We start from the raw sequence: 13,127 nt of genomic DNA, 5'->3' as shown, positions 1-13,127 counted from the left end.
CATATTTCCCCATAATTACAGGTGGAAATAAGCAATGCCAATGCGGGTTTCTTTTTCTTTTTAATTTACACCATAAGCAATTCTTCCTCAGTCAGGCATCTTGCTAATTTAACTTATGTAAATCCTTATTAAGAGGATGTTGATAATAGCAAACTCCTCCTCCAATTTTAACTATATTGGCTGACAAGCATGAAAAAAAAGAGCTCCGTTTATGTTATAACAGACAGCCAGTAAAGTTATTAGTCCCAGCTCTTTGATATGGAAAAAAAGTCTGGAGAGAATACATGTTGGGTAGGCTTGGGAGAAGGCGAGGGAGGGTCATTCAATCTGCTTTCAGAATGCACCTGCCACTCAGTTCGGGGATGGAGGAGGCCTCCAAGACAGCCCAACCCCTCTCTTCAAGACAGCCCAACCATCACACACGAGTTCCCCAAACAACACAAAACTGTTCAGTGTCACAGTCTATTTTAGGTACCCAAAAATGCAGAGATTACTCAAACTGAAGACAGGCTGGTTTGTTCTGGAGCTTGTCACTTTTGCAGCTGTGTCAGTTCATCTAACAATATGCAAGTAGAACTCTATTTTATATACCGCCTTTTAGCAATTCATATTTTTTTCTATATTACTCTGACGTGTTGCTGCTCTCCTTTTGCCATTTATTTCTAATGATATATATGAGAAGAAGTGAATGCTAGTGCTTTTTTCCAGGATGGAGAGTACCTCCCCATGGAACAGCAAAATCATTTTTTTCTATACATCATTTTTTTCTATAACTCAAATTATGAAATGGCACTGGCTACCTACTTGATCTGTCTTGGCAAGACAAGAAGGTCACTGCACAAGCAATTGAAAAAGGAATGGATACAGCAAACAAGCCCCAATTATTATTTTAAATGGTCCTTTTTTATTTTACCTGCTCTTCAGGGATTGGATCTTTGTTTTCTATGTATATGGCAGGCTGTGTTAAAGGTACTGTAGTGCGCTGTAGGTTGTCACAGGAAACTTCAAGTTTGCCTTCAGGGGGAAAGAAGAAAATGGGTTAAAAAAAGAAAAAGACTGTGTGTTGAATGATGTTTTTGACTCACTCAGGCAGGGTCCAGGCATTTTCATTAGGCAGGATTGGCACGCGAAAAAAATGGTGAGAAGGCTGGTTAGAATACATTGAAACATTGTGTTAGAGAGCACTTAAATAACTTAGCTATTTCTGGATCTGATGAAACTCACCTGGAAATACTTCAATTAACAAATCTCAAAATTTTTATAGACTTTGAAAACCTGCAGATGGCAAGAAAAATTGGTAAAACCAGAAAAGAGACTTGGTGCCCAAGTTGAAAAAGAGAAGTAAAATAGTAAAATTATAGGCAAATCAGCTTGGAAAATATTGGAAGAAATAAACAAGCAAAATTTACAGGAAGCTATTTGGAATGTAGCAAGGAGATAAGTGACAGCCAGTGTGGGTTTGTTGAGAATAGAAGATATCAAATCACTCCAATCTCATTTTCCAATGCAGTAACTGGTCTTATGAATAGAAAGAAGCCAACCGAAGACATTCTGCATTTTGTTTTCAGTATGGCTTTTGACACGGTGTCATGACATAGTCATAAGCAAAATGCATAGGCCAGGAGAAGTTGCTAGTAGGTGCATAGAACAGTCTCTTGGATAATCAGAGTGTAGTTACCATTTTCAGACAGGAACAATTTATTGAGTGGATTTGTCTCAAGTCCAATACTCTTTAATATTTCCAGTGCGTGAAAAAAAAGTGTTTCAGCTCATTAAATCTGCTGACATTGGGATAATCTGCAAGGATACTGAAGGGCACAATTAGAATCGAAAATAATACTGGAAATCAGAGATACAGCCCAGGAAGAATTGGATTTCAGATAACAGCAGTTTGGTGACAGTGGCTGCACATTTTTGTGCTTTGGAATAGTCAAATGCACAAATATATGACAACGGACTGGGCAGCACCACTGAGAAAAAGATGTGAGGAGCCTAGTAGTCAACTATACCTTGCTGCAAGCAAAAAGCCAAACTACATACTAGGACATATAAACAACAGCACTGACTGTTAGACACGTGAAATTACATTTCTGCTCTGGCACTGATCAGGCTGTGGATGGAACATAGTGCCCAGTGCGGGGGCCCTTCATTCAATAATATTGTGGACCAACTAGAGGGAGTTCGGAGGAAAACAGTGGAAATGATCAGAGGACTAAATAAAGTATAGCCGTCAGGGAAGAGTTGAAGGATACAGAGTCATGTAGAGAAGACAGAAAGAAACATATTAACTGTCTTCAAAAATGTGAGAGCTGTAAAGAGGAAATGGATCTCCATTGTGGGTGGATCAAAAGTACCGCTTTTAAATTGCAGAAAGAGATATTTATATTCAGTAATAACTTTCTACCGGTAATGGAGTTAAGTGCTGGAATAGATGCCTGGAAATACTGTAAAATGTCTCTAAAGAGAGGTTTTTAGGAACAGGTAAACAACATTTACTCACAAACACTAATTTACCCTTGAGAAGGGAAATGGGCTAGATGACCTAGCCAAGCCCCACCTATCCCTATTTTCAATTTCTAATCTATACATTGAATACTTAGGGATGGTATTCTGAAAGTAGGCAATTCACATTAATGACAATTTTAGTGGTGCTCGGTTACCTGCTTTTGCAAACAAAGGAAGTATGTAATTCCTTAGTTGCCTGGGCTGAGCTAAAGATTTGACATTCCAAAAGTATCTAAATGCAAAGTTTAAAAGAAAGGTGAAGCATGTAGTGAAATTTGAAGTAAGTGGAAAATTGACATGAGATATTTATTTTATAAATATCAAGCCCCCTTGTCCATTGCATAACTCTGCCTTGTAATAGAAACATTTTAATAATAATAATGACAGCAACAATAGAAATATGCTCCTGAAGATATGAAGACAAATTTGGAAAAGTATATGGAAGTTACCAATTAAAAGCTTGCCTTCCCAAACCAGAGGAGTAAACCAGCTGCTCTAATATGTACAGACTGCTCTGTTTGCCACCTATATGGGATGATGCCATTGCTAAGGATATGCTTCAAGATCATGAATTCACCGTGTTTAACTAAAACTGCTGCTGCTTTCGTTCCTCTCCAGTGGATCAAAGGGTTGCAAGATCCAAGAGCTTGCAGCAGAGTACTATGGCCTTGCTCTTATAAATATCTAAAAAAGTTGTATACATTTGCAAAGACAGAGACAATTTAAAAGGGAAAAGGATGGAATTTAAACAGTTTGAGGGATATTACTTCAAAGATTAGTAAAACAGCACTGTAAATAGGCATAAAGGGTATTCCATTCTGTAAAATTAGCAGTAGATTACTACATCCTTAAATTGTCGAGGCCTTAAGTGGTAAACCGGTTTTATCAGTGATGAAAAATGATGAAAGAATAAAGAGAAGATGGCTGAAAGTCTAGAATCAATTCATGTTGGAAATGAGCAAAGATCTACACGTAGATCAATGATAGATAAGTCTATCATTGCCCAACGAATTTAAGTAGAAGTGAATTCCCCTCAAGGTGCTAAAGTCCTACTTGCTCTCAGGCTCTGTTCTGTATCTGACAGGATCAGTGACTAACGGCACTGGTTCTAGAAATACACCAAGTCCTGTAAACAAAGAAACCAAACGGCATTCACTAAAGTAACCATATACTATAATATATGCTAGTATCACCACCCATGAAAGGCTGATGGGAGTGTTTGAATGTTCAGTCAGTTAGACTTAAAGGCTTTGCTTCGACAGAGTTTGACACAATGAACTATTTAACGTAGCTGTAAGAAACCTGCTTTGACGCAGAATGATTTAGGGCAAGAAGCATGCAGTGCTTGCTGAAGGAGACTCATCTGGTTATACAGAAACCAATTAAAGATAAGCAAAACTGCTCTGAAAATAAGTGATAGGCAGCTACGTAGGACGCCACAACTAGGATAGCCCACAGTTCAAAACAGCTCCTTAGTGGTTGGAAACTTTCAACTCCAACAGCAGCACTCTGACACTGGACGGACCAATGAGTTCCCAGTTGCTTCCTCTCCACGGAGCAACATGGCCCTTTGCTGCTGCAACTGCTGAGCTGACTTCTACTTCTCATGGAAGGAAACCTTCCTGTGCTGAGAACAGTAGGAACCAAGAAGGAAAAGCAAAGATATATTTTTGCTTAGTATATAAACATGGTAAGAATGAAACCCAAGCAAACAGCAAATTTAAATACTGGATACATTTTGTATTTATAGATGAAGAAGCAAAAAAGACTTATTTTGTTTAAATAAGCACAATTATGAGATACTGCTAAAAATATTTAACAAATATATATACAGCTTTTATGTAATGAAGTATTTCCTCTCAAAACTGGGTCTAAGCCATCAGAAACAGCTCCCTCTTCAACAGTGTTCACAACTGACATTGAAAACAGTATTCCCACTGCTCTACTGGTTGAACTAGTTAGCTGAACCAAACATCTATTGTTGGGCATCCACTTAAGACACAATGTTCTACTCTCGCTACAGCTCTTGTCAAAAGATTCATTTGGTTTTGGATAATAGTGCACAAAGACAAAAGAAAGATGTGCTTAGCTGCTATATTATTTCAGCAGGAAGGTATCTTCTTCCAAAGAGCTTTCAGGAAGCATTGAAAAAACGACGAGATAATTTAATGAAGTAATTCACATAATCATGACCCACAGACCAGCTGTTAAGATTTGTAGAAAGACAGCTGAAGAATTAGACTTGATTTCACGCACAGCTTGAAAAGGCCAACTCACAGAAGCTGGACTGCTTAGAAATATATCAGGAAAGTCAAATGTATTCAGATACAAATAGTTTTCAATGACCAACATAATTTAAAAGTAGCTCCTGCGGAGTAATTCAGTCAACTTGTTGCAAAATACACTCAACCCCAGCACATTTCCAGGAAAGTCATTGGGCAAAAGTGAAAGTGAAGGATTTCTTATTTTTTATTTCCCACGCAATCCCCCGCTTCTAGATCACACACTAGGTTATTTTTGTACTGAATGTTAAAAGGAAGCAAGTTATAATAAAAGTGCCTGTTGTGAAATTTATACACAAAGTAAAAATAAAACTAAAATAACTAAAAATACTATGGTGTACAGTCTAGAAAGAACATTTAAGGAAAGAGGAAGAAAAAGATCAGTGGAACTGCTGGTGTGGAGGGCATCAACAAAACACAACAAGCTAGCACATGCAAATGCATCAGACTACATCTAATATCCTCATAGGTTGTTTTACGCAGCACTGAGAGGGAAGTTGTAAGACAAGACTATCAGGCAAAGTACACACAAATTTGGTTATACCGTGTCTGGACCTGCACAGAGCCTGCATTAGGCCTCCCAGTGCTCCCAGTTCTGATGTAAGCATGAACAAGGTCAGCTTGCACGCCTCTAGGTCCACAGCAATATTCAACCATCTACTGGATATCCCACTCATATATCATTAAGAGCTTAGCTCACTACAGATTTGGATTTCTGTAGGTAACTTGCTGACACCCCAAGTCATAATTTTCCTAATGCAGTCTCCATTACCAGCATTTTTCAGATGCTGAGCTGTGCCTTCCTAGGACAGTAAAAAAGCTCCTGGAAAAAAGAAAGATTAGAAATTATAGGTTCAACTCCATGTCAGGAGAGCCTAAGTTCACTTCCATTATTTAAGTCAGTTGTGATTCACAAGGAGAACTGCATGAGCAGTACAGGTCACTAAGGAGAGGGACATATGGCAAAATGTTGGGATATGCTGCTCAGTATGACTTTTAAGCACACAGAAGATTAGCTCACTCTCTGAGAGAGCAGGTAAATGGGTATTATATGCTCAATACATCCTCTACAATTTAAAATGTTCCAGGAAATGTCATTGTCAAGAAAGTTTCATAACAACGCCATTGTAATTTCAATTAACCATGTAATTTTTATGCAGTAAACAAATGAAAATCTCACGGAGGATTCATCAAAATCCTACTCCTTCACATGTGATTCACTAATCAAAGGCAAAAAGACACCATTGGTCTACACCTGGAAATGTAACAATCTGAATCCACGGGTTTAACAGACTGAGTTAACACGTTTGCATTTTTTGCTGAAACAAAAGCTTCAAGGTCATCACAATGAAAAAGTTTGACATATGTATATAGTTTTTCAAAGTGTATGGTTGTAAGACCTTCTTCAGCTAAAATTCTGATACACAGATTCTGATCTATTTGACCATTCCATTTCTAAAGACTATCCCATTAGTTGCTAAATTAATCTCTCACATTTACCTTTTTTATTTGGGTTTCTTCCACTCATTTTTTCCACCTGAGAAATGGCTTCTTCCCAGCAGCTGTTACTTGCCTGGATATGAGGCTGAATAAACTTTAGTTTTTGTTCCAGAACCTGATGGGCTTCTGTTGTCAACTCAGGTGTCTCCTTAGTGCTAACAAGTTTTTCAAGTTCATCCTCAAGAATTATTACCCTAAGTGATGAGGAGATGAACAGAAATAAGTAATAATAAATATTTGGCTTCATCCTTCCTTCAAGTATTTCATTTAAAATCCTGTTATTTTCTTCAAGTTTTAAGAATCTAACTCAGCCAACTCCTCAAAGATGCCCCAAAATTTAAAAAATAATATCCTTTGCTCCACATCAAGATACATTGCTCACCTGCATTCATTATAGTAATTCTTATATGTAAGATTAAAGGAGTAGGACAGTTTCAACTATTTCACCAAGGCAGTGACGAATCTTTAAAAATATTTACTAGGTAGTTACTACGAGCTGAACTTTCTCATAAAGCATTTGGTATGTTGCAAAATCAATGAAAGACAAGTATGTTTTCGGATTTTTTCAAGGGAGTGACAAAAGCGAGGCAAGATCTTAATGCACTGCTTAGCTTTGAATTTTCACCAGATACTTAAAGAATAACCAGGAAACAGTATCAGATTCCGTACTGAACCAAGGATCTTTGACTCCATACTATGTGAAGATACGCCTATGATTGCAATGACTATACGTATCTGTCTTTTTTATTCTTAATCTGGGATACAAGCTGACAACCCAGAGAAGTTCAAGTCTGAAGCCTTCTTCCTACAGGCATATTCTCTTAATTCATATGTAAACTTACTCATTGAGCAGTGCCTTGAGATGAAGCTGCAAGCTGCGTACCGCTGTCTGAAGACTGTTCAGCTCTCTTGACTTCTGCTTTGTTCTGGTTGGCCGTTCAAAACCCGACTGATGCTGAGTTTCAAAGTACCGATAAAACTCATAGCTTCGCTTAAGCTCTTCTAAGCAGGCAGCATGTGTATGAGGTAGGCCTTGAGTCACATCAGACAAGATATGATGAGGCAGCCGTTCAGGGGAGACCAAGGGCTTGGGGGACGCGTTGGCTGGGGAGAGGAGCAGCACCAGCCTCCTGAAGAATTCTGAACTCTGCCCTACCCAGAGCTGAAAGAGGACCTGCAAAACAGGGTAGGGTTAGCTCTGCGCACCTGGGAAGACAGCCAGCCTCCAAAGTAAATGTACAAATAGACCATGGAAAACGTTCCTCGGCCAGCAACAAGAACTTTGAAAAACTGCGAAAATCTGCTGTATGTTTTTAAAGGGTATCCGAGACCATGTGAGGTTCAGGTCTTGTGAACCTTAGGTGACTGTTAATTTTTTTTGATGAAGAATATTATGTGCAGTTACGCTCAGAAGGTTGTCAGAGGCCTAAAAACTCATATTCTCATCAGGCAGTTTCATTATTTGCTCTAATCTCCACATACCCTACAGCTCATAAAGGGCTGCCAAAATTCCAGTGGCAGCAAAGACATTTTTTCCTTTATAATGTCAAGCTATCATTTCTACAATCTACTAACTACTGCAGTGCCCCACACCCAACCTTGAAACACGAGTCTAATTGCACTGTACTTCAACAAAAACCATTCTATATCTGAAGAAAGCTGAGCTGCTAACTTAAGGTTTTTTTCAGCCAAAGTGAGAAATTTCACCAATACCGCTAAGGAGGGAAAGGCTTGTAAGAAATGAATCGATTCACAGCGTTACATATTGTACAAAAGAGGTCAGTCCATCTGGGAGCAAGGAAACCCACAATTTCAATTTCTTGAGAACTTCCACTTCCAATGAAATGAAAAGAACTGTTTTCTTAGTTTAGAGAAGACTGTTGGCTCAGTAGACCATGACAGAACAGTAGCATCTTATCTCTCTAAAATGAAAAGGAAAGGTTATGATGCTTTTCTCTGCAATACTGGCCCTTATTAAAAGGGATCAATTGTAGATGACTATGAGGTGTAGTCTGAAATCTGTTCTCAAGCATTCCAGACCAAGGAAGACAAAGTAATTGCTCATCATGGTTTTTTTTCCACCCCCCTCAGCTACAGAATAGGACTAACAATTTACTTGTTCTGAGATTTTGGATCTACAGGATTTGAAATAATATATTTACATCTTTGTACTCATAATACTATGGACAAGTAGCAGTTTTATCCAGTGTGCAATCAATCATGAGCAAAACATTCAGAACAGTAACACAACAAATTAAAGACCCGCAGATAGATGTGCTCTGATATACCCCAAGGGTATATCAAAAATACTTGGATGCAAACTGATAAAATATTCCAAAAGAAAAAAAATTCTCAATTTACAGAAGATGGTTATGAGAAGAAAGAACACAGAATGATATGAAATTAATTTTAGGCACACATGCAAGACTGTGATTTGGCTAGGTGCTAAAATAAAAAGCAAACAAATGGGTAGCAATCCCCCAAGTGTCCCTGATGGTGTGATGCCCTGGATAGAAAGTCAACAGCTCATGCTATACTAAGCACAAAAGAAGACCAATCCCCTCCACCAGACATAAGGCAAAAGCAGTGAAAAAGTAGCACACAAAAGTAGTGGACTTCAGGAATTGATAATAATAATCCAAAACCTACCTGAAAAAAGGCACAACGATGAGAGAAAAGGAAATTCCAGATGTATTTAGGATTGCAAATTGCTTGCTTTGCCAATGACTTTTGATGATTTTTACTGACACTTAAACTTCACCCAAAACATCCAACTGGCTCTCCTCAGCTTGAATTGGTATTTTTTCTCAAGCCAAAAATTTTCACTCTTTAAATTGGTTTAGTTCAAGGACAAGGTAGCAAAAAGACACAGGCTACATTTGTCATATGGCCTAGACATGGGCTTGAATGAAAATTAAAATATTAACCAAATCTGGATACACATCTGTATTCTACTTGCATTTTAATATAAAGACTGAAGAGGACTGCACATAAATCCAGGGCTCGCAACACAAATATGTTCCAAGGTTATTGAAGTATATCTATTTTATTATCTACACAGGAATCTGCTTAGGACTGATTTATGTTAATTTAGCTTGGTTCAACTACACCACACCCAGCCTACATCACTGTCTGTTACGAGTTAACGTAAACTCAGATTTACTAGTTGTGAGCTTAACTGTACCCAGAAAGCATCCCAAACAGTTTAACTAAAATAGATTTCAGTTAAATTACTGCAATTTGCAGGTAAACAAAGACTTAGCTTACAAGCTTGGACTCTGACTGGCTTAAAATAAGTGGGTAAATAAGTGGGCTTGCATGGTTGCAATTAGAACTTCAGCTAATGAAAAAGCAAGAAAAAAATCCCAAAAGCTTACATCTGATGTAGCTCTTAGCTTACAACTAATTAGACAAAGCCTCAAAGCTTAGCAATCACTATTACTGGTAACATTTACTGTCAGAACAAAAGAAGCCAAAGTCTAGGAATTACGTGAATAAAATGCAACAAGAGCCAACCCTATAGAAACACAGAAGTCACATAATAATTTTTCCATTAAAAAAATAATGTTAAAAGGGAACTGCCTCAGCAGAGAACCACTAGTGTGTAGAAGACTTGCATGCAAATTAATCTTCTTTCCAATTGCAAACATTGACTCATGCAAATTAAAAATACCTAACATCTCAAAACAAAATAGATAAAAAGGCCATTATATGGTTGTCATTCTGTTCAGTTAAATGTTTTCCAAAGATCAAAGAACCACACTGGCTCATGGCAGCAGGGGTCCACGCTTATGATTTCTACTCCTCAGTGTAACTAAATGCAGCTATTCCCTTTGGCAATTACAACTAATTTATATCTTCTGATGTCTCTCTCTTTATTCAAGTCAAGAGATTAGCTAAAAAAGATATAAGTACAAATCTGGAAATTACTTTATTCAGCTGGGATCAAGTGAAATCAGAGAGCAAAAAATCATGTTTAAGAAGGAGATTGATCAAGCTGATTATAAAACAGTGACTTGAATCTACGTGATTTGCAGAAAAAAGTCCTAATGTTGTATTGTGCAACTCTTCTTCAACTACATGCAAAAAGAAATCACCTAAATGCCAATAAATGTAGAAACACATGATATGAGACTGATTACATCTCCCCCTCAGCTGACCGTGTTACTACAGGCTAGTACATGCAAGCCACAGGGCTTCATGACAGCCCAAAGAGATTTTCACCAGGAGCCTGCGTGGATGCGTGTGTCCTAGGAGAGGTTACCTTGAGCGCAGGCAAGCTGAAGCCATCGGTTAGATCATGTGCCTCCTCTTCAGAGACCTGCTCTTCACTCAGTCCCAGACCCAGCTCCTTAAAGGGGACTACACAGATGTAGCTGGTCACGTTGTCACTCTCTGAGTTCAGAGGGTAGGTTTAGCTGGAGTTAAGGTGGTTAACAAAGCAACTTTTGCCTTAAACACACACAAAAGGAAAAAACACCTAATAAGGTTTCTTATTTCTGGCAACTTGTATGAAAGCACATACATTCCAAGCAAATCCACCTGAATCCTGTTTAATTGAACTTTTTGCAATCCTTATTCAGAGCACAAGTTTTAAAGGCTCTTAGAAGTATGAGAGACAAGACATTGACAAAATTCCTATGTCTAAATACAAACAAATAAAAAGAAACAAAAGAGAGTGATGAAAAATCCCTGCATGCCTTTCAAGTGAGGAAAATATCTTTAAATATTCTTTCCAAGAAGTAGCTCATGTCAATCTTAAACCAGAAATCATATATTTCACAGGGGACAGAGGAGAACAATTGTGCAGTTTTAAGTTTCAAAGGTAGCTTATGTTATAGACCAAACTCAGGATGATGGGAATTCCCTGCGAGTTCTGTCTGTGGACGGACCGCTCAGAGATCTCTACAATAACTGCTCTTTGACATTTCAGATAGTACTGTGAAGAACAGGAGCTCCTCAATTGTCATACCATTAATTTTACTGATTACATCGCTGTAAAGCCACCATGACCTTGGCAGGAACAGCGGCGAACTGTTATCTATCAACACTATTCAGCACATTTAACTTCTGAGTAGGAAAATGTACATTTCCAGTCCTCAGAAATGCTTAAAAAGTAGGAAACAAGCACAATATAACTGATAGCAGAAGACAGATAAAAATAATTCATAGACTAGGCAGCATTTATTTTAAAATAGCTCTAATTTTAGGCTAACCTCATGCTGGGGAAGGAGGAGGAGGAACAGTTCAAGATTTCTGCACATTTTGGATAGTTACCCAGTCACAAAATAGTAAAATTTGCTTTGAAACAGAAATTATAACTTATGGTCATAAGCACATTTGTTCCACAGAAACATATGTATATAAAAATATTTGTAAAGCATTAATGAAAATAAGGCCTTAACTTAAATTACGTTTTTTTTTAATTTATATTTTGATTTACAAACTGAATGCTCTCATCTCCTGGGGCACATAAAGCCAATTAGAAGCACTTGTCTCTTGTCCAACTAGTATGTTTTCTGGGGAAGCTACACGTTCCACCCGCTTTCACTCCCAAATTTTCCACGTGCTAAATTCTCATAGGATTGAACCTGTAAAAGTGATTTGCTCAAGCAAATTGTTACCACTTGAGTAGAGGAACATTGCATAAAAGAAAATATATTCTGTGTCCCAGGAAACAGCAATGCTAGGTGTCCAGGGTCTAAACAAACAAATACATTTCTCCCTGATTTCTCCCCAAAGTCCAGGAAAAAAGAAGCCTCTTAAGTGTTCAGACAAAAACCTGCAATACAAATTAATTAGGAAGAGAATATTATGGTTGCCACCAGCAGCTGCCTCACATAAACAGTGTCTATTCTGAGTTAACCTGACAGCGTGCCCAGCAGATGGAGCACATGGGATGAGGATGGTAACTCCATCAGATTAAAACCCTTCAGGACCAGTTATCTCAGAGACTAATTATATTCCTTGTTAATCTTTTCCCACAACAAGACATTTCCAACAGCATGAAGACCATAAAAAGCAGTGTGGACACAGGTGAATTTCTAAGTCATGCTGAAAAAAAGTTCCAGGCAACATCTCAAATGAGTGGTTTGACCAAAGGAGCCACTTATCAATACCATGTCTCAGCTAGGGATTCCCAGTGGACTCCTGCACCTCCTGCTTTGCCCTGCTCTGTTGTAGCCCTCCCACTCCCATTTCTATGTATATACATACACACAAACACACTTCCTTCATGCGCTTTGCTCTAAAACGCAAGTATTTTTAGAGCTAATGTTTTCTATTAAAGCTAAAATACAGTAACTAACCTTAGATTAGTTAAATTTTTCTATGTCTTTGTGAAAATATTTCATTCGTCTGTTTAACTTACATTCCTTACTAGCTTGGAAGAAGAGAAGGCAAAGCTACTTAATAATAAACTGTTAAATCCAGAATAAAATATCTGTACAGATAAAATAAAATCTTGTATCAGAAATAGTGTGGCCAGCAGGAGTAGGGAGGTGATCGTCCCCCTGTACTCGGCACTGGTGAGGCCACATCTCGACTACTGTGCTCACTTTTGGGCCCCTCACTACAAGAAGGACATGGAGGTGCTGGAGCACGTCCAGAGAAGGGCAACGAAGCTGGTGAAGGGTTTAGAGAACAAGTCCTGTGAGGAGCAGCTGAGGGAACTGGGTTTATTTAGCCTGGAGAAAAGGAGGCTGAGGGGAGACCTTATCGCTCTCTACAACTATCTGAAAGGCGGTTGTAAGTGAGGTGGGTGTCGGGCTCTCTTCCCAAATAACAAGTGGTAGGACAAGAGGAAACAGCCTCAAGTTGCGCCAGGGCAAGTTTAGATTG

At 38.3% G+C, this 13,127-nt stretch overlaps 1 protein-coding gene across 4 annotated transcripts in view; it reads right to left on the bottom strand.

Annotated features, from left to right (window-relative positions):
• The window catches only part of VEZT (vezatin, adherens junctions transmembrane protein), a 67,423-nt gene that overhangs the window by 16,168 nt on the left and 38,128 nt on the right, over window positions 1-13,127 (bottom strand). For all 4 annotated transcript variants that reach the window (XM_075151416.1, XM_075151422.1, XM_075151431.1 and 1 more), the window contains exons 7-10: window positions 10,552-10,699; window positions 7,130-7,461; window positions 6,288-6,481; window positions 914-1,014 (exon numbers count right to left, since the gene is read on the bottom strand). In XM_075151416.1, the coding sequence (XP_075007517.1) occupies window positions 914-1,014; window positions 6,288-6,481; window positions 7,130-7,461; window positions 10,552-10,699 (775 nt within the window). The remainder of the gene's footprint in view (window positions 1-913; window positions 1,015-6,287; window positions 6,482-7,129; window positions 7,462-10,551; window positions 10,700-13,127) is intronic.

This window comes from Calonectris borealis, chromosome 1 (genome assembly GCF_964195595.1).
Source record: "Calonectris borealis chromosome 1, bCalBor7.hap1.2, whole genome shotgun sequence".
Classification (NCBI taxonomy): Eukaryota; Metazoa; Chordata; class Aves; order Procellariiformes; family Procellariidae; genus Calonectris; species Calonectris borealis.
This window is presented reverse-complemented; position numbering and strand designations above follow the sequence as displayed.